At 49.8% G+C, this 25,648-nt stretch overlaps 2 protein-coding genes across 8 annotated transcripts in view; one reads left to right on the forward strand and one right to left on the reverse strand.

Moving 5' to 3' along the window:
• The window catches only part of PAFAH1B1 (platelet activating factor acetylhydrolase 1b regulatory subunit 1), a 38,674-nt gene extending 34,752 nt beyond the window's left edge, over positions 1–3,922 (forward strand). For 2 of the 4 annotated variants that reach the window (XM_082328378.1, XM_082328379.1), the window contains one exon: positions 79–3,922. In XM_082328378.1, the coding sequence (XP_082184504.1) occupies positions 79–152 (74 nt within the window). In that variant the 3' untranslated portion in view covers positions 153–3,922. The remainder of the gene's footprint in view (positions 1–78) is intronic. The other 2 variants (XM_082328376.1, XM_082328377.1) reach the window with 1 other exon arrangement.
• Positions 3,923–5,966: 2,044 nt separating this feature from the next.
• Positions 5,967–25,648, reverse strand: part of CLUH (clustered mitochondria homolog) — a gene marked incomplete at its 5' end in the record, with an annotated part of 41,777 nt that continues 22,095 nt past the window's right edge. For 2 of the 4 annotated variants that reach the window (XM_082328324.1, XM_082328325.1), the window contains 18 exons: positions 5,969–7,901; positions 9,443–9,516; positions 10,775–10,909; positions 11,659–11,752; positions 13,142–13,263; positions 13,781–13,906; positions 14,550–14,630; positions 14,743–14,882; positions 15,230–15,383; positions 16,056–16,140; positions 16,933–17,177; positions 17,871–17,933; positions 18,564–18,716; positions 20,837–20,937; positions 22,092–22,196; positions 22,839–23,056; positions 24,228–24,922; positions 25,468–25,560. In XM_082328324.1, the coding sequence (XP_082184450.1) occupies positions 7,733–7,901; positions 9,443–9,516; positions 10,775–10,909; positions 11,659–11,752; positions 13,142–13,263; positions 13,781–13,906; positions 14,550–14,630; positions 14,743–14,882; positions 15,230–15,383; positions 16,056–16,140; positions 16,933–17,177; positions 17,871–17,933; positions 18,564–18,716; positions 20,837–20,937; positions 22,092–22,196; positions 22,839–23,056; positions 24,228–24,922; positions 25,468–25,560 (2,853 nt within the window). In that variant the 3' untranslated portion in view covers positions 5,969–7,732. Of the gene's footprint in view, positions 10,325–10,475; positions 10,910–11,658; positions 11,753–13,141; positions 13,264–13,780; positions 13,907–14,549; positions 14,631–14,742; positions 14,883–15,229; positions 15,384–16,055; positions 16,141–16,932; positions 17,178–17,870; positions 17,934–18,563; positions 18,717–20,836; positions 20,938–22,091; positions 22,197–22,838; positions 23,057–24,227; positions 24,923–25,467; positions 25,561–25,648 lie in introns of all 4 variants that reach the window. The other 2 variants (XM_082328326.1, XR_014229963.1) reach the window with 2 other exon arrangements.

Genomic DNA, 25,648 nt, shown 5'->3' on the forward strand with positions numbered 1-25,648 from the left:
AAGTAATGACATTCAGCGAGAGCGGAAAATACTGAAGTTTTGGATTCGTTCTTAACATAAGCTTTTCTTTCCTCGCAGATTTCCACAAGACGGCACCGTATGTGGTTACTGGAAGTGTAGATCAAACAGTAAAAGTGTGGGAGTGCCGTTGATTGAATTCACATTTGACCCCTTTTTCCTCTGGATGCACTCAGATACCATGGTTACCCATTGAGCTCTGTTTAAATAAATATTGTCCTTTCATGTAAATTATTCTGGATGTAGATTGAGCTTATTAAATGTTACACACAAAGTATTCATGCATGGTGAATCCAAATTGTATACTGTAAATTTACATACGTTGTCTAGAAGTACCATAGGTTTAAGAACATGGGCTGGCATTGGTCACATCAGACCTAAGAAGGCAGAAGTTGGATAATTGAAATAGGGCACTTAACTGAATAGTTGACAGTGTCGTTCTATGTCGGATAATTATACCTGTTTTTCTTTCTGCTGTCTGTTGGTGCCTGAATTGGTGACCTCATTTGGGAAAAGTTTTGTAGGGCTCTTTCAGAAATGTGTATCTATGTAACATCACTTAAGTGTGCTTAATAAATCTTCTCTAAGAATACTAGATAATAAGGCTGCAATTCAGAATCTTCTGAACCTTATATGTAATTAATGGAAATTAATTAAACTCTGGAATATTTGTCATGAAACATTTGCCAAATCAACAGAATACACTTGTTTTGGCCTCCTATCACGCAAGGGTTGGTATATTTATATAACTAACTGTAAACCTGAAATAAGACAACAAATCTTAGTAGCAGCTGATGTGATAAATGTATTTATTTTTTATTTGGTCATTCAATGGTTAAGCTGTGTTGTTAAACTAAGTTTAAATGGGTTTTTTTGTTGTTGTTGTTTTTTTTTTTTTTTTTTTTTAATGCTAGACGAACTTCCAGGAGGAGTTGTCCATCCCACTAGAATTTAGTGATCTAATTTCCACTAGAGCTTAATCTCCCAAATGGCTGCCATGGTACAACTTGCTGTTTGCTTTCAATGTTTGTTAGAGATGTGCAATTCCTATTACACAACAGCATCAAAGTACATTTCCCTCTTATTCACTTGCAGGAGGTTGGGATTTACAAAGGTTTCTTGGTTTCTTTAGTGCCTCCTTGGAAACTCGTTTGAAAATGAGGTTATACTTACCTTGGCAAGACAATGTGGCTTGAATAAAAACGTACTGTGGTTTGCATATTGAGAAATATCTTGGGATACAGTATTTAAACGCTTGAAAGAAAGCACTAAATACTTTGAGAATCAGATTCTAACGGCAGATACAGATTGATACAGGCTTCTACAAGAAAACCAAAACACCATCAACAAAACAAAGTCCATCCGTGGGAATGATGCTATCAAGTAAACATTTAAAACCAAATCCTATCAGCAAAACTAGCCCAGCTTGGTTCTTAGTATTTATGTTGTTTGGTGTATACAATTTTTAATTTGCATATCCCTAAAGTTACATATTTTGATCTGAAGTGAATGAAAATATTATAAATTAGTATTTTAATCAGCATTTTTGTGACAAATTCCATTGTAGATAACTGAGAATTACAATACTTATCAAACTAACCAGGTCTTTTTAAAAATCCACTTTGAAATTTACAGTACGATGAAGTACCAGTCTGATGTTTTAACAGGTGAATTTGTGCTTCATTTTATGCATTTTGTTTAATACATGGCTTTTAAAACTGTCCCTTTTAAAAACAAGAATCCTTGACCAACGTCGGGTTGGCTGGAGGGCGTACACACTAAAATGGTGAGGGGTACGGTGGTTAACTTCCTACAGTCGCCCGCAGAAGGGCCCGTTCTCCGGGGTGGAGGAGCTGGATTTCGGAATGGGGTCCTGGCGTAGGCTTGCCTCTGGGAAGGGGTGGAGGAGACGGAGTTCTGATGTGGGGGGTTTTGGAGCCAGTTTAAGATTCAGGCTAATCTCTTTAAATCCAGTGGTTTATGTAATTTTCAGTGTGTGTTTCTGCAGTTAAGCATGCACAAATAAAGTAATTTTTTGTTTGTTAGCTGCTTGGACTGGAAAAATTTGCTGCTTTTTGTCCTATTCGAGAATTCCAGATACACAAGTAGTGCATCTTAAAGTTCCTCGGTGCATCTGCAACTGTAAAGTACTACATCTGTTTAGTTCCTGATAGGACCTATAAACTTTATTTAAGTATAAAGTAAACCACACTCATGTACATAATTCATAAAGATGAATGAGAAATTAAAGGTACCTATTAAGTGGAAGTTGTCTACTGCATTTTTTCCCTTTAGCATACAACTCTTTACGAGGACAACCGGTCACGTAAGCAGCATTTAATTGCTTGTGTGAAGCACTCTGCGAAGTACTTGTGCAATGCAATTTGCAACCTTCTCCTTTCGTAAGCAGTGAATAATCTCAGGGATGGTCCTGAACGGATCACAAGTGAAAGCCCTGGTTAGACAAAAAAAAGCGAAAGCCACAACACAGGAGTTGGGTTTGTGAGGGTTTCCTGCAGCGTCGCTCCCTGCTGCTGCGCCGCGGTGAACTTCTTCCGCTGCTCGCAGTGTTTTCTGTCAGCTAATCCTGTGCCTTTCCTGTGATAATAAGTACAAGAATGAGGTTACTGGTTTGGATTACAAAACAAATCTATTAGAGAGTTTAAGAGGTTCACTGCTGCTTTGCCGCTTCCCTTACTAAAATTGGCATCGCTTAAAAAATAACTCGATACAGACCGCGTTACCAAATAGACAATACAGACTTTTTGGCTTAAAACCAGACAGACATTCCAGCGCCACACCGATGGAACGTGCCCAGGAAGTCTTAGATGCCTTCTGAAAAGTGCAACGTTTATTGTGGTTTAGACATAATCTGGAGGTCGATGTTTTATAGCATCTTGCACTTTAGAAGATTAAAAAAAACACAAAACAAAAAACCGTCCTGCTTTTGTGTATGGTGTGACCAATGATGTGCCCGGGGCACTAAGTAAAAAGAAAAAAAAAAAAAAATCTAGTTGCTAGCAAGTTGTCCAGGGGCTGTGGAGCACTGTAGTATTTTGAAAGCTTTGGCTATAGACTCACCAAGCCCAGCCTACTTATCCTGTCAGTACCCCGCTTCTCCTGTTTGCCTCCTCCTGTTTTTATGTGAACTGCCTGATAATATCACTCTTAAATAGCTTTTGACTCGCGCGAAAGCTATTTAAAAGAAAAGATTATACTTTGTTTTTGTAGACAGTGGTGGCTTGATAATCCTTTTAATGAGTTGAATATTAAAGAAAAAAAATACTGAGTGAAGGAGAAACGCACTTAGAATGAGTTATTTGCTGTCCAGCCGTACGTAACGTCCAGTGTATTTAACAAAGTCAAAACCCAGCATCTTCTAGCAAGAATACCTGCATAAAATGGTAGGGATAAACGTGTTAGGAGCGGGGAAGGTTGAGTTGGATTTACAAGTCACAACTGGATTTAACTGGCCTTTTTATCTTTCCACTGTGTCATGTAAGTAGCTGCTTTCTTGTCCTACCTATCCCTCGGGCTTCCCCAAGTTAGCAAAATCTTCACGTTTTAGAAGTTGATCCTGACATTGACATGAAGGCAAACGTCGAATTTTTTTCATAAGAACGATGTTAGAGGTTGCAATTGGAGAAAACAGTTCCCAGACTGTAGGAGTTAACTGAAGCTATTGACACAATTTAAAAAAAAAAAAAAAAAAAATCAGTAAAGGAATGTATATAATACTGCTCTGTGTTTTACAGTAAGATTTGTTGCTCTCAGACTGTGTAAAACAAAATTTATTCATGTTTTCTGCATATTAAAAAAATCTTATTGTACCAATTGGTAAACTATTAAATGCATATAAAACTAGATGTGGTTTTGTTTCCTTGGATGCAAGAATTAAAACTATTTTGAAAAAAGCTATTGGTGTTTCACCCTTCAGATTTTACTCCACAGCTGCTTTTCCTTTTATCTAATTTGAATTTAAATCGTGCTCGGCTGAGGAAATGTGAAGCATTTTTAAGGCAGTTGGGCGCGGTGAGAACAGTCAAAGGTTTTCTTGGTGAACGTGGCGAAGCGAGATCGCGTAAAGAAACCCGTGCAGCCCAGGCACGGTTCCGGCCGCGCCGGCGGCTGCTGGTCCTGTCCCCGTGCTGTGTTTTCCCGATTTTTGTTTTGTTTCGGGGTTTTTTAATTTATTTATTTTATTTTTCCCCCCTTACCTTGACCCTTGCTTTACAGCAGACCTACCAGGAACCATCACTCGCTGTTTCTGCGCTCGGCAGCGTTGGAGCCGCGGGCGCCGGGGCCGCGTCCGGCGGGGTCGCGGCGGCAGGAGGAGGCCGGCGCGGGTGGAGGTGCCCGCCCGGCGGCTGGAGGCTTGGTTTCCGCCTCGGTGCCTTTGGTTGCGGTGTAGGTTGGCGGTGTGTTCGGTTGTTGGTTTTTGCCCTGTGGTCTGGCCTTCGTTGCCATGAGCGCTACTTATGAACGGGTCAGTGAGCTGCAATGGAAAGCGCGTTTCTTCACTGATGGAGGAGCAAGGACGTGACCTTGACCGCGATGGGGGGAGAACAAAACAAAGCTGCCAGCAGCTACGTGCTGCGTAAGCATCCTGCAGGGTGTTACTTAGGAGCCGGAACCGACCTGGGATGGGCTTTTGGGGGAGACCGACCTTCATTTGGGGAAAACAACGGAATTCGGGGCTCTGCCAGAGCCAGCGGGCGGTCGGATGCCGGGGGAAGGGGTGGCCCGAGCGGTCGGTCCAGAGAGGCGTCGGGGTGCAGGTTGGAAGGGAAAGCCTCCTAAATGTTTGCAAACGCAGTAAGCTTACCAAAAGGGAGAGAGCAGGGCTATTAAAATGTCAGCTGGTAAGAGCAAGCTGGGTAGTTGAAGAATTTCGTTTTCCCCTTCAGCTTGGCGAGTTGTTGCCTTACTGACAGCGGACGAGACTAGCGTCCGCCCGCGGGTTCCAGTTTTGCTATAGCACTGATGGGTATTAAAACATTTTTCAGCAGACGGGGTTGAATATGAAAAGAAATGACACGTGTAGGCATTTTGGTCGACGGTGGGAAGAGAACGTGCTCGGTCGAGCAGGCTTCTCTCTGGACGGTGCAAGCGCTAACTCAGGCCAGGTTTAACCGGGGACGACTTGAAAGAAAGTCGCAGCTTTTATCGTATGTGTGATGGCATTAAGTGCTGGAAATGCCTCTGTCGGGAGACAGCGAGGAGGATAAAAACACTGTATTTCCATGTGCCTCCTTCAGGCCTGCTGCTGGGCTTAATCTGTCTCTGAAATAATTTCAGTTTGCTGCAGTTACTTTTCTCGGGCGGCGGCGCGGCTACCTGCCAGCCGCGCTTCTCGGCGGCACGCGTGGGCTGCTGAACCCTGCCCGAGCCGGACCCGAACAGCCCGAGGAGGGGCCGAGGTGGCGTGCGCGGGGCTGCGCGGAGCGGGACCGGCGCCGGCTGCCGCGGGCGAGCTGTTCGGGGCCGCGCTCCTCTCCGCAGTTCTCCGTTCGTTTTTATCTGAGAACTTGTGAAGTGCGTGCCTGAGAGCACCCAAACCCCAGAAGAGGTAAAAAGAATTACGGCACCCATGTTGTTAAATGCGGTTATTTAACAACTAACGACGGCTGTGCAGCCTTATCAGCCGGGATTTGCATCCTTCGGCTCCGTTCCCCACGCTGACGGAACTCCTGCGGGCACGCAGCAGCCCCGAGCATCGCTAGGGAACGCGGGCCCGGGCGAGGCCCGGGCTGGAGGCAGAGCCCGAACCCGTGCGGGCGGAGGGGCGCGGAAGGGGCACGGCACCCGCAGCGCCGCGGCGCGCGTTCGCGGCCCCGCCCGGCCTCTGCTGCTGGCTCCCGCGCGAAGGCGCAGCGGCGGGGGCTCCGGTGACGGTGCCCAACACCTTGCCCCAGACTGTGAAGAAACCAATAAATAAAGTACCTGAAATAGTTTAAAAAGCGTTTAATGGACTGAAAGACACTAGTAAAAGAAAAATCTTGTAGGAAAGATGCACTGTAGTCATTTATTGATTGCTTTCCAGGAAATTCAGAATTTTTCTAATAGGAGCGAGTTCTTTTGCAGTAAAGACTCCTGCTTTGTCGCTCTCCCACCCGGGAGGCTGCGCCCTCCTTCCTCCCCCGTTACAAATACCCGTCTCGTAGGACAGGGCACAGAGCACAGTGACAGCACTTGTTCTCCACAAGGTCAGTAAAAGCAGCAACGCAGATGAGCAGAGGGTACTACCCATGCCGGACCCCAGCGGGGCGGAGCGAGCCCGGACGCCTTCGGCAGCACGGGGCGGCTGGGGGCCAGCCAGCAGTTGTTCTACAGCTTGAGCTGTTTGGGGAGAAAGGACGTTCACCTCTGTCGGCACACCGTGCCCTGCAGCGGCCACCTCTCGCCCCGTGACCAGGGGAGCGCGGGCTGGGCGCTGACCCCGCCGCGTGCGCCGGCGAGGGGAGGGCAGGGTTTGGCTAGCGGCATCTGCCATTTCAGCAACGTCCATTGCCAGCAATGGAAGCTCCCCGGCAACAATCGCAAAACCAGTGTGCGACAACGGTGTTAGTTAAGAAGGTATTAGCCACGGGTGTCAGCGCTGCGGGAAGTGTAGTTTTTATTTACGCTCCCTCCCCTCCCCGAAGCCTAGGAATCGTTGTTGTGGGAAACGGATGATGCCAACCCGGTTCAACTTGCCCGTGGGGTTGGAGTCCAGCAGCTCTGTGTTACACTCGCTATTGCAAATGAGACCAAGTCCCTGGTTCTGCCTTCTCCTCCCCCCGGTCCCGCTGCCTCCCCTTCCTCCAGACCTGGGCTGCTGCCCCGGGCCCGCTCTCCTAGGCACTGGGGTTTCCATCGCAATGGAAGTTTGTGCGCTTTTTTGAACATCAAGCCCTCACTCTTTGGATACAGCATCCTAACGTACTCGGCTGCAGGCAGAGCAGAGAGGTGGAACTGTGAGTATCATTCATATATATATATATATATATAATCTCTATCTCTATCTTTACCTTGAAAATTAGAATGTGAATGTTACAAAACCCCACTGAATTGCCAAACTGCCAACCAAAAGTAGAAAAAAAATGGTTAAAGGAATCCAATGGCTATATCCTGATGTAGAAAACGCTGTACATTCCCCCCACTCCAGGCAGCCGTACCGGCTCCGGTCATCTGAGCAGTACCCAGCTGGCTGCTTCGTCTTCCTTAGCACAAACGGGGAGAGCGGCTGGGGGGCAAAGAAATCTTTTGGCTTGGAATCCACGTTTTACAAGAACACTGAGCAGTGGATGGGGCTGGTTTTGTACTGTTTTAGCAAAGCAGTGTCCTTAGTCAACATAAAAATGACCTGAGAAATGTTACATACCTCAAGACAGTTCATTTGGAATTCATATGTACAAAGTAGAAATAACTGATGAGATGTGCACACACACAACACGGACACGCACGCGCAGGCACGACAGCCTCCGGCTGCGCCGGCCTAGGATGGGTCTCGTACGCTGCTGCATCCTGGCCGCCTTCCCCTTCGCGGGCAGACACAAGCTCAGTCAGACAGATTACATTTCTCAGATTAGTTCTTTGCATTGTGTATTAATTGTACCAGTGCAATAACATTGTCAAAAAAGGAGGAGCTGCTCCAGGGGAGTCCGAGACCCTGGGTCAGATTCAGAAAAGGGTGGTTTAAACTTTTTTTTTTTTTTTTTAAGCGAGGTACACATTAAGCAGAGCTCTGTGTTAAGGGGATGGCAGCAGAAGGCATGCTCGGCTCAGCCTCTTTCTCCTCCACAGCTTTGTCCTCTGGTTCCAGCTGTTCGCCACTTTTTATGCTTTCTTGGAGCTGCTGGCGTCGCTGCACCTCTGCTTTAAGGTTCTCCAAGTCTTTTTGGCTGAAGGGGAAAGCAGGAAGGGTAGCAAACGTTAGACCAGCGGGAAGCAGAGGGGGAAGGCAGCGCTCAACAGACTGGGAAACGCTCCCAGCGCTCGCCCTCGTCCTGCCGGCGGCCACGGCTCGGCAGCGCCCGAGCGAGGCGGGGTGCTTGGTTTGCCACCTGGTTTTGAACCAAGCGGCACCGGGACGTGACCCACCCGTGGCCGCTCGGGGCAGAGGCGCTGAGGTTCATCTCATCTGTGGCCAGGCAGCCGCCAGCCGCTTTGGTAAATTTTTACTGTCAGTGATTATTTATAGCCTTAATTATTTATAGCTGCAGAAGAATACAGGCTCAGCTCAGGTCATTTTTTTCCACCACCACCCCAATCAAATTTTCAACTAGAAGTCTAAGAGATAATTTATAATAATAAAAAAAAAAATCCAAACAAAACATTTTAAGAGTACTGCTATTTATAGTGGTCTTAAAGATGATGACGATGATCAGGGCTAGTAGTACGATCTCAGCTAATGTTCTTTGTAAACAAATCCTGGGGAGCTGGGGAAGGAACAGCTCCTCGCTGCCCTGGAAGCGGCCGCCCTGCGAGGCGGCACCAGTGCGGTGCTCCCCAGTTCGGGGCAGAGACCCTCACCGCAGCTCGGGGTAGAGACCAGGGACTGTGCCTCAGCCACCTCCCACGCTGCCGCTGGAGCACAGGCGAGGAGGGGGGATGCCAGCTCCTGGCTGCTGGCCGAGCGAGCCATGGGGCAAGTCACTCGATAGTGGCCTTGCCCGCTGACACAGCAATTCTCCAGGAAGCTTCCCTGGTTTCCTTTAGCGTCACAGAGCTGTTTGGGGGTTCAGGTTTTATCGGATCAGATTGCTGCTACACGCTCGAGGTTACGGGTTTGAGAGGCACCTGACGTTTCAGGCACTGTTCTTCCAACCAGCAGCTTTTTTAGTGCCGCTAAGGATTGCCCAGGGATCCCAGAACCACAGAACGTCCCGAGTTGGAAGGGACCCCCGAGGATCAGGGTCCAACTCCCGTCCCTGCATAGGACAACCCCAAAAATCACACCCTGTGTCTGAGGGTGTTGTCCAATTGCTTCTTAAATGTCGCCAGGCTTGGTGCCGTGCCTGCCTCCCGGGGGAGCCTGTTCCAGTGCTCCACCACCCTCTGGGGGAAGAACCTTCTCCCAGTGTCCAGCCTCAGCCTCCCCTGGCAGATCTTCCTGCCGTCCCCTCGGGTCCTATCGTTGGTCATCAGGGAGAAGAGATCAGGGATGCCACAGAGCATCCCTTCGCAAGCGTTCAGCAGTGCCTTCGGGGGACCCAGCACCTTCAAAAGCCATTTTCATGCAGAAGTGACAGTTTCTGCCGTTATTTGCCCAGTGCTGCCTGAAGAGAAGAAGAGGCACCCGAGATCCCTGGAAACTCCACGTTTTGGGTCAGTGACTCTTAGCGCAAAGGGAAGCGTTGCATTTATGCTATTGCTGGAACAAACGTTACACAAAAATACGACTTGATTTCTAAAGGTACGCCACACCGAGGTATCACTCTACCTTAGTGGAATGAAGAGAATTCCATTGATAATGTTGAGCTGCTCCAGGACACTGGCCATACTGGGAGCTGTGAACTACAGCGCAAGAGAAAAACAAGTTTTTAAAGTCAAAACCCAGACAGAAAAACTCAGAGCTCCTAAGCAAGTCCAGACACCATTTAGCAACAGCTGAGAAAAAGCCAGGTCTCGTACGACGCTCCAGTAGCTGTAAAGTGGCATAAGTGATATTTTCTACCTCTTTATACCCAGAAGTTGAAAGGCAGCATCTGGAGGCCCCGAGGCACCGTGGGCACCCTCCCCTCCGACCTCAGCAGGACTTCAGTTAAATGCAGCATCTATGTGAGGTCAAAACGTGGTGGGGTTTTTTTTCTGTCCTTCAAGTGTTGTAACAAGGGTAAAATCTTCATTACCATTTATGGGTTCAAGCCTCTTAGCTGGACACGATGTCCTGGACTTGACCATTTACTCAATTTGAGGTCCTTAAGCTCAAATTACTCTGCCATAAACTCCTCAGTTCTGTAACCAGTTCTTTGCAGCGAGAAGAAAACCCAGCCGCTCCCAGAGCCCTATCTATGCCGCTCTGCCCTTTCTACTGGGAGGGAGTCGCTGCAGCTGGAAGCCTCTTTCCCAACCCGCTGGCTCGCAATCCTCCGGCAGCCGCTGCTGCACGGCACGGCAGGGAGAGCACCCGTGGCACCAGCAGTGCCGCGGCCGGGCTGGCGCGCTCTGCCGGGTGCGCAGGCAGGTAAGAGCAGCTGGGTTTGGCCCAAGAGGGCGAATCCGCTCCTGCTCCACGTAAGGCAAAGCAAGGCAGCCCCGCCATGCTCCGCTCTGCTGCCCAGCCTCCCCACACCACAAAATCCTTGGAAGGAGAACAAAGCACCTGGTGAAAGATGACGGCATGTTTTAGGATGAGGAAACCAAAGTACTTTTGCATTGAGCAACCTGCCTCCAGCCAGTGAGTCAGCAGCGGGGCAGGTTTGCCCGTAGGTGTCCCAGGCTCCCGCACTGTGAGCTGCCCCGCGCGTCCTTACCGATTTCCCCGGGTGCCCTGCAACAGTCAGCTGCGCTCGACCGCCTGAGCTCGGGAGACAGAGGCAGAGCCCAGAACCGCTCTATGCGGAAGCGGAGGGGACAAGTGCTCCGTCCGCACTGGTTACACTGAGCCACGTCTGCCCGAGCCCCTGCCTCTGCAGGGACCTCCCGCCCGCGAGGGGTCTGCATCTGGCACAGCATCGCCACCTCCTGCACTCGCTGTCCTTCAGGAGCAGCTAAACGCAGATCTCTGCCTTCACGGCAAGCCCTCTCGCTTGCGCGCGTTGCAGAAGGTTACCTTCAGCGGCATGATGTTCGCGTTGGAGCCGTTCTTGTAGATCTCGTTCATTGTGCGTTGAAGAGCGACTGCTTGCTGAGTCAGGTATTTCAAGTACTCAGAGCTCTCTTTGGTCTTTTCATGGTGTTCTCCAAGCTAATCAGAAAAGGGGGGGGAAAAAAGGCACAATATTACAAATCAGAAGAGGACCCAAAGCAGGGTGCGCTCCTAGTCTCTGCTAGCTCAACATCCTCAGAGCTGGATTTCACTTGCCTTGGCATTCAAAAAACAAACAAAAAATTCCTCTATGAGCCTGATTGATTATCAACATTACACACGTCCGTCAAGTAGGAGCACGTCTGCGGGGCGAGCGGCATTCCCTCCGCCAGGCCGTGCTTTCAGCCAGCGCGACGGCGCCGGAGCAGAGCGCGCAGCTGCGGGCGTGTTCGGGCAGCCCCCGCGAGGACGCAGGAGTTTCGCTGTGCCTCAGCCAGCGCTGCAAGCGGGAGAAGGGATTGCCCACAGAACAGCTCAACTACGAAACTCGCTTGGATCTGGTATTTAAAAGAGAGGTGGTGCAAAAAGAACGCGCCAGCTCCTTCCGCGCCCCGCCAGCACGTGGGGCCACGCCACCGACAGAAGCTTCTGTCCGGCGACAGGGGCACAGCAAGAACAAACTTGCAGGAAGGCTATTTGAAGACTTTTGGCATAAAATCCAGTCCGTTACCGACCAGGGCAGCAATTCTGCCCCGTCCATAGAAAGAAGATTCCCTGGCATCTGCTCAGAGCTGCCTGTAAGAAAGGCCTGCCCGAGGTCCAAGTTGTGGCACTGTTTTGCAGCGGTACGGCTCGTTTCTGGCAGGAAAATGCTATGACACAAATTTAGCAGCCTGCACGCTCGTTACCTGGTTTTTGTAGATGGTGTAGCCTTCCTTCTCGTGCTGCAGAGCTGACCGGAATTCTGCTTTGCTCTCGTACACTCGGGCTACCAAGTGGTGGCTGAGGGGAGGAGGAGGATTTAGAGGTACTTCAATGAAGAAGAAACATTTCTGCACTACGGCGAGCACGACTTGAACATAACAACGTTTAGTCTAAAAGTCTCAATCCCAGCGTCAAAGGAGGCAGATACTGGACTCCGAATACAGCACCCTGGTAGTTACTTCTCCCCACCCCGTTTGGGGATTAATATACTACACCGATTTGGGCCAGATTTTTGTTGAAATGCTGAGAAACGACCTACAGAAGTAAAAACTGAAGGGAGGCAGCGCATCCACGGGAACATTTCAGGGCTAGATTTGTTAACTGGGAAAGAAGGAGGCAGCCATAAGCCCCTACCCTTCAAAAAGGCTCTTTTCTTAGAAAGCAAAGGTGTGAATTACTTGATTATTCACAGCCAAAAGTAAAAAAAAAAACAACCTTCCAGCACAGAAACAACCAGCAAAACAGTGGCAGAGCTGGGACCCAAGTCACCTGGGCTCTCTCCAGCTGGGAGAGCTGCCTTGGCTTGGGCTTTGCTTCCTTGGTGCTTCTGGAATGAAAAGAAGATTGCTGGGTTTGGCAGTTTTACTCTGCGGGAGGTGATGAATCTCATCAAGCATCCCAGCGCTACTAAGGGAAGGCAAGATGCTTTCTGCAGAACGCATATCCATCAACTGCTGGAAAGCAAATCAGGCTCTTGTGGGTGCTTAATAAGATTTATTTTCGCCCTGACGAAGAACAGATGGGTTGCAATGTGGTAGTAGTAATTAGGAGTGGGGCAGTGCTTGGTTGACAGTGAGCCAGTTTTGCACTCAAGGACAACGCAGCCAGCGCTGAAGAGCAGTGGGTATCTAGAGCAGATCCTAAACGTGCCGACCACTCATAGCTCCCTTGGAAACACAAGGAACCGCTCGGTATTTTATTCAAATACAAGGCTTTATGGTAGAGGACAAAAGCAAATTATACGCTTCTCAAAGATAGCTCCCCGAGGGCTGAAACAATTAAATACAAGTGTTTACGTATCATCCCAGCCTCCCAGTATAATTACATTAGCCTTGCTCCCCAACCTTCACTTGCCACATACGTTTTTCTACTGAGAGCCCACAAGGACCAGGGCCATCCTGACAGGTTTTGGGGGCAACCGGCATTACAGCGGATCCCACAAGTAACTCTAAGAACAAGGGACCTCCATCTTTTGCGACAGCAAAACGTGGATGCTGCACCAGGACCTCGACTCACGCAGCCCAGCGGTCCCAAGGAGGCTGACAGCTGGGGCGAGACCGAATCTCCAATGTAACAGGACAGAGCTGGCCGCGGCCGGCTCGGATCCCTCCCGTATGAGCGCACGGTGAATGTACCGGCTCCCTTTAACAGGACGGTGACCCAGCCCAGCGCTCCACCCGGCCTCACCTTAGTGCAACTTTCAAAGACTTGGAGCCGTGATACTTGGAGCTGATGGCCAGCGCGTTCTCCAGGAACCGGAGCGACAGGTCATACTCCATAACCCCGTGGAGCACCAAGCCGATGTTGTTCTGCACAAAGAAGTCAAGCAGGCATTCAGAAAGCAAATTCAAACTACACATTTATTGCTTCCTAAATACCACGGCCAGGCAGGTATTTCACTGCTGAAAAGGCCGCGGCAGCCCCAAGCCCCCAGCAGATCTCTCTATAGCACGTGACAGGAGACGGTTCTCCCCCTTGGGAGCTCAGCCCAAACAAGCCAGACAAAAGAGAGATAAGGAACAAACTCTTATTTTATGCAAGGGCAACAAGAACAGGCTGAACTAAGGAATTTGCCCAAGGATTACAGGCGCCCGAACCCACGTCTCCAGTGCCCCAGTGCCGAGCTGCAGCCACAGAAGGCTGACCCTCTCAGCTAGAGAGTCAAACTCCTTTTTTCCCTTCTTCCAATAGCACTAACTGGTGGTAATCCAGGGAAGAAAAAGCAGTGCCTAAATATTTATTTTAAATAGCCAGCACTACAGGCATTTTAAAGGCCAAGAGATTTCTTGGAGATTAGAAACTTGAAGACTCTAAAAGATTACTTACATCTAAGAGTGCCATTTCTGGGTGATCCTCCCCAAATACCAAGAGCATGAGGTAGCGTGCACGGTACAGTAAGTTCAACGCTGTGGAGAGCTGGCTGTTTGCAAAGCAGTACAAAGCAAGGTGCATCTATAACAAAAGAAGGAACCCAGCATTAATGGCTTTTATTTACTGCTCTGTAAAGCAAACTCATCTCTCCTTTCTACTCCTTTCCTCAGCTGCACACAAATAAGAAGGTCTTCCTTTCTGGTTAAAGAGGATTTCAACCACTCAGAAAAGTCCAAGTCCGCTGGCTGATTTGCAGCTCCGCCGAGGCGGCCCGTCAGACACAGTGCTGAGGAAGCCCAAGCGTTCCACTGCGGTTTCTCTTACGCACCTCAAGGAATATTTCAAAGTTGACCTGTACATATATGATATTCTGATTGCGCTTTTGGGGGGGGGTTCTTTCTCTTTCTTCATTTTTGACATAAGCCCAGGGCAAAAGCCAGCAGAATTAATGAATATAAATAAGCATTCAGCAGACAAAACCTCAAATTCTAAACTAAGTAGGACAAATAGTGACCATGCAGGACACTTATAATGCAAACACTTAGGTATTCAGCTTACAAAATCATAAGATACAAAATTTATGATGAAAGTGGAGGATTCTGGGAAGAACATTGCAAAGAGAAGGAGAACTGCAACTGTTTTCTAGATGCAGACAGGACTTAAGGCTCTCAGACTCCAGGTGGACACGCGAGGTGCTGCTTCTCCCCCGGCACCCTCTACTCACGTATTCTTGAATCGTGTTGGGATGCTCAATACCCAGGACCCTCTCGCTCATTAGCACCGCTTTCTGCTGGTTACTTAAGGCCTAAACAGAACAGAAGACCCAAGAGCAAGTCACACAGTGCCATGCACTTGAGCAAGGAAGCACGGGGAAGGAACGAGAGGACTAAACAGCCCCTGTCCAAGCCCTTGCTTACCTCTGAATAATCCCCCATGATATAGTTGAGACGAGCTAGCAGCCTCAGGCAGGCACAGATTTCTACATGCATAGCACCATACACATTGTTGAACAAGTTTAAGGCTTCATTGATGAGCTCGCAGCCCTCCTTCAAGAAACCTGAAAAGAGTTTATTCATACACGTGTGTATGTTAAATAACCCCTAGCACTACTGGAGAAGCGTGCGGCCCACGAAGCAAAACCAGCAGTGGCATACGTAGCCACAGGTCACTGCCTTGTGTAAGGACTAAAACCTAGAAGGAAACTGCTGCCCTGCATCCATCCTTGCTCATGGCTGGTAACTTTATAGCAGGCGTGTGTTTCAGATGGTCCTGGAGACCACGATTCTCTACCAAAATGGGGAGGGCAGGGATATACTGGTGGAGGGCAGCGGGCCATGCCACGCGCACCCTGCTCTTCATTTATCGGCAGTCGCCTCAAGAGGCGGAGGCAGGTTGGGTCCGTACCTTGCTGAACCTTTGCTTGCCCGCTCTGGAAGAAGTGGAAAGCATCTGAGGCTTTGGGGTTTACGTGCTTCACTACAGGGAAGATGTTGAGAATATCCTCTTCCGTGAAGGTAGGCTTGTGCCTGTTGTCGAAGTTGTACTCCTTCAGCAGTATCTGGAGGAACCGAAAAGACCGGAGGTCAGGGTCACCGCTTTCACAGGTACTTGGCAAGAAAGGAGGGGGAAACGAGCCTTGAATTCTGTGTGCAGATTCACAGTCAAAACATCCCCTGTATTGCTGCCCGGGGACAGAGTTTTGAAAGAAGGTCACGTGTAGGCGTGCAACAGCACGTGCGCGTGGGGAAATCGCGCCGCAGCGCCAAGGCACGGTCCTGCCACACCGGAGCCCCGACGGGGGAACCCCATCCAGCCAAACCCCGCACCCAGCGAGGAGCGAGAAGGCAGGGCTGTGGGGAAGGGAACACCCGGTTCTTCAAGTCCTGCTCTGGTCAGCCAAAGAGCTGCTTCTCTTTGGACAGCGAGCATGTGTGCGCATGAACTTAAGATGTGACTTTGGTCTGACAGACCAGAGCAAGCTACAGGAATTGTATTCAGGCTGGCTGATCTTCCAAGGGAGATGCACAGCAAGTTTACTCTAAAAGGGAATGGGATTAGAAATCTCTTTCCCCAGGGCTGGAACCTGTATTCCAACATTAACACCACAAAGACCTTCAGGGGCTCGCGCCATCTGTCTGAAAGGCTGGCCCCTGCAAAGCAGCCTGCGCTTAGGCTTCGTGCTTCTCGGCGCAGAACGTGACAGGGAAGGGAAGGAAGATGTGCCTCTTACTTGGACTCCAGTTTTGAGGGAGATTTCACGAAGTAGGGTGATTTTCTGTAGATTATACACTTCGGCTGCTTGGTCAGCATTCTCACTGCAAAAAGCACACACAAGCTTCAGCCCTGAGGTAAGTTTCTGCTCAAGGACATCCCTCCCCTGCGGATGAAGCACAGGTCCTCGCACAGCTAGGTGCTAACTGAAACCAATGACGAACACTACCGTGGTTGCTAATGGTCTATTAAAGCTTACAGAGACGCACTACAGTACTTTTTACTGAAGCCCTATGCGTGTTCTCTTCAAAGCTCGCTGCAGAGTTTAGGTGAGAGTCTGAATGCCCTCAGCTCTCGGTAACGAGTGAGCTGTCCCTGACGCGAAGGGATGATCACTGGTTTAGCCAACTAGTCAGGGTTCTTCTCGTGGGCCGCTTTGCTTGTACTTCCAGTTTAACGCTCATTATCTGCACCTTCCAGCAGCCTTATTCACCATCTGTTTCAGATACAGCAGCAGCTGTCCTTGGTTTTGGAACATAAGCTCCCTTCAGCCTAAGTCATCATCTATATAGACAAATATCTTGTGACTACACTCCCTCAGCTCCTTGCCTTCTGCTCCCCCCTGCACCACCGAGGAGAGCTTTCCCTTCCTCCGCTGGTTTTCCTAGCTGCCTTTGCCTCACAGCTTTCACCTCATTTCAAATTTCAGTTACACTTCCCCCTGCTGCTCTTTGTCCGATTTCTTTCCATTATAAGCCTGTAAAACTCCTTCAAGAGTACAAATTTATATTCCAACAGAAAACAAGTCAAAAAGGCAGGTCCCATTAAAGAACAACAAGAGCTACAGACATTTGGCGAGAGTCCGGGCACAAGCGAGGGTAACTCGCTCTGCTTACCATTCAAGTCTAAAATCGAAGTAGTTCTTTGCTTCCGAACAAATGTTCTTCCAAAGCTCCTGAGGGGTCATGCTGGCCCATGCAGTGTTATCAGCATTTCCAAGGTTCCTGTTTTTCCTTTTCTTATTCTTTTTCTTGGAGACCAGCTCATCAGCTGGAAGATGGGCAATGGGATTTGGAAAGGAGCTTAGGAAGCAATTGAGGAAGTGGCTGATGGCTGCTGATAAACCCGACAGCTCCACGCCCTACAGCGAGACACCGAAATCAGTCGTGGAAGACACTGCCATCACACAGGCACTACTCCGACCCCGAGTCTCACACAAATCCAGTCCTACCAGAAACAGGAAAATCTTCCAGAAATGGGAGAGGAAGGCAATATTTGCAAGTGGAACTAGCACAGACAGAATTATGTAGATATGAGAGATAAGCATATACCTACACACACACACAAACATATACTTCCATTTCGGGCTGCTACCTGGGACAGAGAAACTAGAGAGTGTAAAGAAGATTTTGGCACTGGAATAAAGCCAGGTGTATTGCTATGCTGTGTACGGACAGGTATCAGGATGCACGAGTGTTCATGCAATTAAAAAAAGCTTCCGAGAAGGGCAAAAGCAACACTGTTTAAGAGGAAAAGGTACTACAAGGAAAACAAGCTCTGCTTTCACTTTTAAAAGCCTTCAATATAATGAGTGAGAATCTGGGAAAGAAAAGCATGAATGATTACTCTCTGGGAAAGCTATCTTCAAGTGGGAACTTGTTTTCCCTTGCATACAAGCCTGTACCGATTTTAGCGCTCATGAGATTGTACCTCCCATTGCTAGGCAACCCCCAGGAACTGCCTCACGAGGGGAGAGGCGCCAACCGCTCGCTGTTCGTTGGAAAAAGTCATTAGAGAGGACACACAAGGCAAGAGGTTAGACTGCAGGTCATACCTGGAGGTATGTCTTGAAGATGTGTTTAGCCGATCGAGTGATCAATTCACTGATTCCTATTTTCTACCCAAAGGAATAAAGAACAGAGATTAAGAGTCAGTCGGCAGTAACAATGAAAAATAGGCTTTGCTTTTGAAGTGGGCTTTTATCAAGATCTGCAGAAGACGCATTCTCCAGTCCTCACCCTGCAGCTCAGAACTGGTTTGCATTTGACAGTGCTCCTGGAGCCGGGGAAGAGCCCCTGCACACCCAGGCGTGGTGACCACAAGCCACCCCGCGCGGCACGGCACAGCTCAGCTCCAGCGGTGCTCCAGGAGCCACCGCAGCACCGGCCCTGCGCGCGCTCGCGGGCAGCCGCGCTCACGCCACTTTCCAATTCGATCCAAAGCCCCGACGGATCTTAGAGGCTTAAAAAATGCATGGCTTAAAATCCAACTATGTGTTACCTACTTGGGAATCCCTGAAGTACTTCTCTATCCCAAAGGAGGCTCAAACCCTCAAACATTATGAAAGCCATTATGGATTTGGGAGCCAAACTCCCCATCCACCACTTACAGGTCCTTCTCCCCCCTCTATTTTTGAAGCTGTTTATGTTTACACAGAGAAAACAATTGGGCAAGTTGGAATCTATACAGGGCAAATGACGCCAGAGGCGGTTTTCATTGTCAGTCTGAAGTTAAGCCTGATGCTTACAAAAATGTGATCCAGCTGAGCACGGCCAGGGGTCTTGGCGATGAAGTTGATCACTTTGCCTAGATAACGCATGTTGATGCCCCTCTGGTGCATGGCCTCTGCTAAGGTCGCCCCATCCATCGGGAGCACCGTGTGATCCAGGCAGTCTTTGACCTGCGGGGTATACGCAAACTTCAGTTACAGAGAGCAAACATGAAGGAAAGAATTTTTAAAAAATTAAAAAATAAAAAATATCTGACTGAGGAGGGAAAAAGGCATTGCCTGACAGAGAAGGCAGTTTCCAGGGATGACATCTAAGTTACAAGCACAGCAAGAACTGGCAAGTACAGAGCACTGCTCAGCCAGAGCCAGGGCTGCCGGGTGCTCCCTGCCTCGGGCCATCGGCTCCACAGCCGGCAAAAAGGACAAATTCAGCCTGGAGAGGTTCCTCAGGAGCTCTGGTTGGCATCTCCTCTGCTCTGGGATCCAGCGCAAAGGAAACCCCGAGCGGCCGCGGCCTCGAGCCCCCCGTGCAGCTGCAGGGCAGCGAGCAGGAGCAGCGCTGTGCCAGCAGCGGGAGGGAGAGCGGTTTCTCCAGCGCTAAGGGGATGGCTACCCGCCCAGCGTGGCGAGGGCACGGGCGGCAGGACCACTGTTCGCCGACTGCCTGTCGCACACACCTCTGTTACCTGGGGTTCAGGGTCCCCCCGAAGGCCGACAGCGACCCCAAGCAAGGCTCCTTCGGTGGGCAGAGTGCTGTAAGACCAGGGGCCACCACGCTACGTGGGCAGGGGGAACACCTGCAGCAGGCAGCCCAAAGGAGTTCGTGCAAGCTCCTTGCCACTTCTACCATTTTTACCCTTACGTCTCAGTGGAGAACGAGCAGCGCTATGCAATCCCAGTACGCACTGGGCAACTGAGGTGGGGAGAGCTCAACTGTCATAGTAAACCAGCTCAGGCTTCTCCAATTCCCTGTGCAAAACAAGCAGAGGCAAAGGCCCCGTGGAGCAGCGCAGAGGACTGTAACCAGGTGCTGAGCACGCAGTGTCTCGAGCGGCCCAAGGAGACCAGTGGAGACAGCGACAGCGTTCAGCGCAGTTCAGCACGGCGCTTCCAGCGGTCTGCCTGAGGCCATCCGGGAACTCAGCAGCAGAGCAGGGACTCCGAGGACTCCCGTGGCTCGGGCAAGGAGAGCCGCTTTCCCTTTGGCATGGCTTATTTAACTAATGCTTGTGGAACTAGCAGGCTAACTAAAAACATTTCCAATTAAAAGACTACATGGAGCAGCGCACACTTAGCTGATAAGGGGAAATGGCACTTGCATTTTAAGTTGTGTTCCAGTGCTGATAAAGAGTCACTTAATTCACGTCACGGAGTAACACCAGTTACTCTCTGATACGCAGTGTATGGAGGACTGCCTGCTTACAGCAGCTGGCCTGTAACTTGCCCTCACACATGCTTGTGCAGCGTTTTGGGTTTATATACTAGCGTATCAACTATCTCATAAAACAAGAGATTAATTTCTGATTCATTCAAGAGATTTCTGATTCATTCACCCTTCTTTTTATTTAAAGACTGAGTAGCTGGTCTTAAAGGTTATGCTGACTACAAAACTGGTGGATTTAGAGTTCAGAAGAAACCTTCCAGCAAGGAGAATCCCCTCCTACATAAGACCAACAACGCCTGAACCTCTTGGAGCGGAGATCATCGATTCTCCCCTCCTAGTTACAGTGCCTGCTGTAACACATGCATGAGCAGTCAACTTAGAGAGCGTCTTGAGAAGGGAGAAGCTGGTATTTCTTATCTAACCAGGTGCATGGGTAAGCATCCAAAATGCTTAAGACTTACAGAGGGCGTTTTTACAATAGATATTAGTAAGAACAATTTCCCAGTTCACTCCAAACTATTCGTCACCGACTGAGTCACAATCAGGGTCAGATAACAAGTTGTGCAGGATGCCCAGGGTTAGGGAGGATGACTTACGTGGTCTTTATTGGCCCAAACTCCTAGCAATAGCTGTTAATTACTAGTGCCAAAAATTCTTTGTTGGATTGAGGTGGGAAAATTGTGCCCTGACGCCAGACAGGACATAGAAACCCCTTCTCGCTCTTGCACCAGAGCTGCTTGCACCGTTCACCGTGCTTCGCCACTGGTGCCAGAACTCGGCTGCCGGCAGAACACAGCCTTCGCTCAGGAGGCGAAGCTGGTGTACGCTGGGTCAGGGCTCGCTCGGAGCGGCCAGGCTTGAGGCAAGCTTTCAGAGGGGCCGTTACTGCTGGTCCTCAGTTCCTTACCAAACCTGGGATCTGGCACGACAGCAAGAACGCAGCAGCATCCTTCAGCAACTGCTTCTGATCCTGCACCTCCTCTTTGCTAGACTCGGGAAAACGAACACCTAGGAGAGTAAAAGAGAAAAACATAAACATATCAACTCAAAGAAGACACAAGTCATACACAGAAACCGTATAGTAAGAGCACTTTAACTTTTTAAAGTCAAAGTGATTCTGTTGCCCTGGAATTAAAGATGCTTCTTCAAAAACTCATCTACTCTACAACGTTTCAATGGAAAGAGCAGTAGCTGCTCCGCTTGGTTAGTAGCTCTGCTGCTCTTGCCCACTCATTCATTCTCAATGCAGCTTTTAAAAGCCCAAATTCTGCTCTTTATCTGGTCCGTTCTACCTATTGCAAAGTGTTGTGTACGTTTCCAGTGTAAAAGAGGCAACTGGCTAGACTGGAGTGGGAACGTTTCAGCAGACGGACCAGCAAATACTGCAAGTGCTAGAAACTCGGAGCCTTCTGCTTTTGCACACCAAAACTGAAATAAGGTTTTAAGTTCTAGCTGCCAAGTTGGTGCCAAAGCACTAATCCTTACCAGCCTCAGAAGATACTTGGGTGTTTCAAAACACACACTCCTCCTGACACATTTATTCCAACCTAAATTCAACTATATGGCCATTCCCCTGCAATTTGCATGCATAGAGCCTCAGTAGTCACCCCCATAAACACTCTGGGAGCTTCTGTATTTCCAAATAAAAAATACCGATTCCAGCCATGGAAAGCTAGGTACAACGTCTGCGACTGATGCGTGCGCTTGTAAGGGCACTGTCACCTGCTTACCACGTTACTGAAACAAACCCTGCCCTTCACTGAGGATGCAACATCAGTTGTTCAACTACAACTGTTGTTTTCTGTGTAAACTACTACATTATGATCAAATTTAATTTTTTCCCCTCCCTCTGCTTCTTTTCATGTGGTCTAGCAGCTGGGATGCTGGAGAATCGCAAGAATATTCTTGGCAGCAACCTGCAGACCTCCCCCGAGCGTAGCGGTGGGAGACAGCTTACTGCCTGCACTTGGCAGTTCCAGCATTGCAATCAATTACACTGCTTTCTCTTTTCTGTATCTTTGTGCTTCACGGAGAATCCTGCAGCATGCCCAGAGAGCCAAAAGCCAGCAATATTCTTAGCTACAGAGCAGTTGTTTGTCGGTAGCTGGCTGGACACAGCAATCCTCTGAAGGGGGACTAAAACCAGCTCTTTGTACACATACCTGGTGAGAAAATATCTGGGTTAAACCGAATGTCAAATGACGTGTCGCTAATGGAGCCCACAGCCTTGCAAGCATTTCGAATCACTTCTCTGCTTTTGGGATCCACTGGAGCAGGAAGAAAAATAGAATACAAGTGAATGTGGATTGCAGAAAACGACACGCCTAGCTATTAAACTAAGAGAAAAGTTTTGTTACTAAAAGCAGCAACGATGGCACATTCTGCAGAAATCCATGATAAAAACAATCGATTGTAAGATATTTGGAAAGGAGGATGACTGCAAAATGCAAAGTCTGAACAAGAGCACAGCAGATGACCCAGAAAACCCATGGACCCCACCCCCAGCTACTCAGAAATCCAGGCCCGGGACTCCCGAAGGTGTCTGTCCTTGCACGCTTCCCAGCCCTGCCACGGCCTGCTCCCCTCCACCTGCGCCAAGCCCCTGGCAGCCCAGCCCCGGCTGCCGGCCCCGCAGGCCAGCTCGCTGGCCAGGCTCTCGCTCCTGCGAGCTGATGGGCTCGCTGCGTTCAGAGACACTTGCCCACCTATCCAACAGGCCCCCAGGGTGATTAATTCATTAGTGTGTGAACAGCTCTGTGCAAAGAGCTAAGACAAGATTGATAAAAGCAGCCAGCGCTTGTCCTGTTTAACAACAAATAATCGCCCTGACCACCCCCAGCCTGGCAGGGGCACAGCCCACCAGCTAGGGCAGGAGGCCTGGGCTGCTTCTGGTGCTGAGGATGAAATACCTGTTCCATCATCAGATGCAATGGTCTCAGCAAGCTCTTTCACCTGATCAAGTCCAGTCACGTTATCGTCTATTTTACCATCCTCTGACTCAGACTTCTCGCTGTCTGCAGTACCGTTCTCTGGAGAGGCGCCATTTTCCAGCGCACCTGAGCTCTCCTGCTTGTTGGCTTTCTGCTGCATCAGCTGCAGCGCAGCCAGCTTCATGAATAAGAGATACCTACAGTAAAGGAAAAGAGGAATTCAGCACAGCAGGAGAATCCAAGAGGGTCACCACTGCTCTGCAAGGAAAAACCTCACAAAGTTAGCATTATAGACCATACAGTTTCCCTGTGAACAGGCAGGATGTACGCCCTCTTCCCATGAGCTTTCCAAAATTAAAGGAGTGCACATTAGTTTATCGGAAGAAGCAAAAAAAAGTGGGTTTTCATTACTCATAAATGGGAAACTCATCTCCTTGCAGTGGTTACAAATTGCTTTCCACAGGCAGCATCAGCGGACAGCTCGGGAAGACTCTCGCTGCCAGATGCACAGGACCAGTCAAACACAAACCAGCACCAATTTTGCCAGGAGACCTTCGGAGAGAGAGGCCCAGCCTCTGCTAGCCAAGGAGCAGCAGCAGCACCCTACGGCCACGGTCCTGCAGGCTGCTGGTCTGGAAGCTCTCCCAGGGAGCAGCAAAGCCTGCCTGCAGGCACGTGGCAGAACTGGGAAGGGTGCTGGCTGCAGAACCGGTTGCTCAGCAAGCACGGCTCCTCTGTCAGAAACTGGACGGCTCGTCTTCCCCGCCAGCGAAGCACAGGCTCTGACCATCTGTGACAGCAGAGCACCTGCAGCCCTCCGCATCGGAAGCGTTAACATCACCAGCACCAGGCGGCTGCACCACACAACTTCAACTTGTCCTGCTCCCACGGCTCCTACTTCCCTGCCTGCACCGAGTGAGCCCAAGCGCCAACACATCCCACCGCAAAAGTGCCCACAGCAGTTCCCATAGGTCATTCTTTTTCAGCCTCTAGGAAAAAGAGGTAGCATTCGAGACATCTGGACAGCCTTAAAAAGAAGTATAAATCCTTCCCATTCCCTAGCCACGGTGCACAGGATACTTGCAGGGAAAGAACTTCCAAATGTTTGGAGAGGAAACAACAAAAACAGATCTGGAGACTAAAAAGCAAACCAGCTCTTTCCCTGGCTCCCCGTGACCCTGTCAGAATCCCTACTGTTTTCATCTCTCGTTAATTAAGTTTCTATAATTGCACCTGCAGGGCCAAGCAATGGGGAAATCAGCTGCCCACTTCTGGGAGCTCTGTTGCGATGCCCCTGGGACAACGCAGCATGGTCCTGGCTTGGACCGCTCCCGGTTGCGGGTGGAGGAAGGGGGGAGCTCAGCTCACCTGTGCTCTACAAAGGCATCAACAAGCTCTTGCCGGAGACAGCAAAGCTTGTGTCTGTGCTGCTTGGGGAACCCCATTTTCTTACATTCCTCTGGCATCTCCTCCCCTTCAACAGGCAGGAAGTTTAGATCTGGAGGGAAAGTGCGGAGCAGGTCCAGGATGTAGTGGCGTCCGTCGTTGCCAATAATGCCTTTGCACTCCACCGAGGAGCACAGCTCCACCTCCTCATTCTTGTCGTTGAGGACTTTGTGCTTCTGGATCTTAAGCGGCCTGCTGGTCTTCTCCAGCAGCTCCAGGTACTTGGGGTGCGAGACAACTGTCTTGCCAAAGTCTATTGACCCATAGATGACGCTCTGTTCCTGCTCCCGTTCCAAGATGCCAGGAATAATAGACTGAGCTGTCACCCTGTAACCTCTGTAATCCACCACTACAGTCCCCAGCGTGTACAGCCCTTCTACATCCACAGCGTTATAGGTCCGCACACCATTGAGATCATTGGTAGGAGCTACGTAAGCAGCAACATCTCCGCCAAAGTCCTTGTAGTGGTCACGGACGTCAAAGCCCAGGCTGAAGAAAATGTTGTTCCAGATGAACATCTGCATCTTGGTCTCTTCACTGGGGTTGATGGCCATGACATTGCCATCAATGACAGCCATAGCGCCTCTGGTTGCTGCTGCAGTGAAGTCGCTGTGAACCTGGAGGTAGGTGGAGAGAAAGCGGGGTAAGGAAGGGCTCCCACCCTCCCAGCACCTCGCTCTCAAAGCTCCCTGCACACTTCTCCTTCACTCCTCTCCTCCTAATAGCCTTCCAGCAGGCAGGCAGGTCAGCCGGCTTTTACTTTTGTGAGCCTGGCTAGTGGCTTGGATACAAGCTCCAGGAGCCAGAGCATTAGGGATCAGCATGGCTCAGACTCATTAGCTCTCTGCAGAGGAGGCCTTAGGTGTACACGTGTCCCCCCTCCCCTTGGTTCCAGCTACTCAAAGGAGGGCTGGATCAGACAGAACAGCAGAGGACTAAGAGGAGGCTGCCTCGGAGGCAGCAGGGAGACACGGGGTCAAGCAGCACAATTCTTCCCCGTGGGGCTGGGAACAGATGGCAGACACGCGAGAGAGAACAAGACCCCTTAGCTTACAGACAGGGATCCTCCTCTTGCAGTTTCTAAAGGGTAGCCCAGGTCCAGATGCGACACGGGCAGCAGAGAAGGGGTGCGTGAGGAATTGCCGGCACATCCCCAAGTTACCTTGAAAATGGCTCGTTCTCTCAGCAGCCTCTCGGGCAGGTTCTTGCGCGGCAGCTCTCGTGTGGTCTGCAGCTCCTCGTTCCAGTCTCTGGTCTGAAAGAATCAAAGCCTTGTGGGAAGCAACGCATTGTGTAGGAAGGGGCTGGCAAGGCAGCGTTTCTGCTTTATGAGGCATTTTGTG

The sequence above is a fragment of the Platalea leucorodia genome (genome assembly GCF_965183815.1).
Source record: "Platalea leucorodia genome assembly, chromosome: 16".
Classification (NCBI taxonomy): Eukaryota; Metazoa; Chordata; class Aves; order Pelecaniformes; family Threskiornithidae; genus Platalea; species Platalea leucorodia.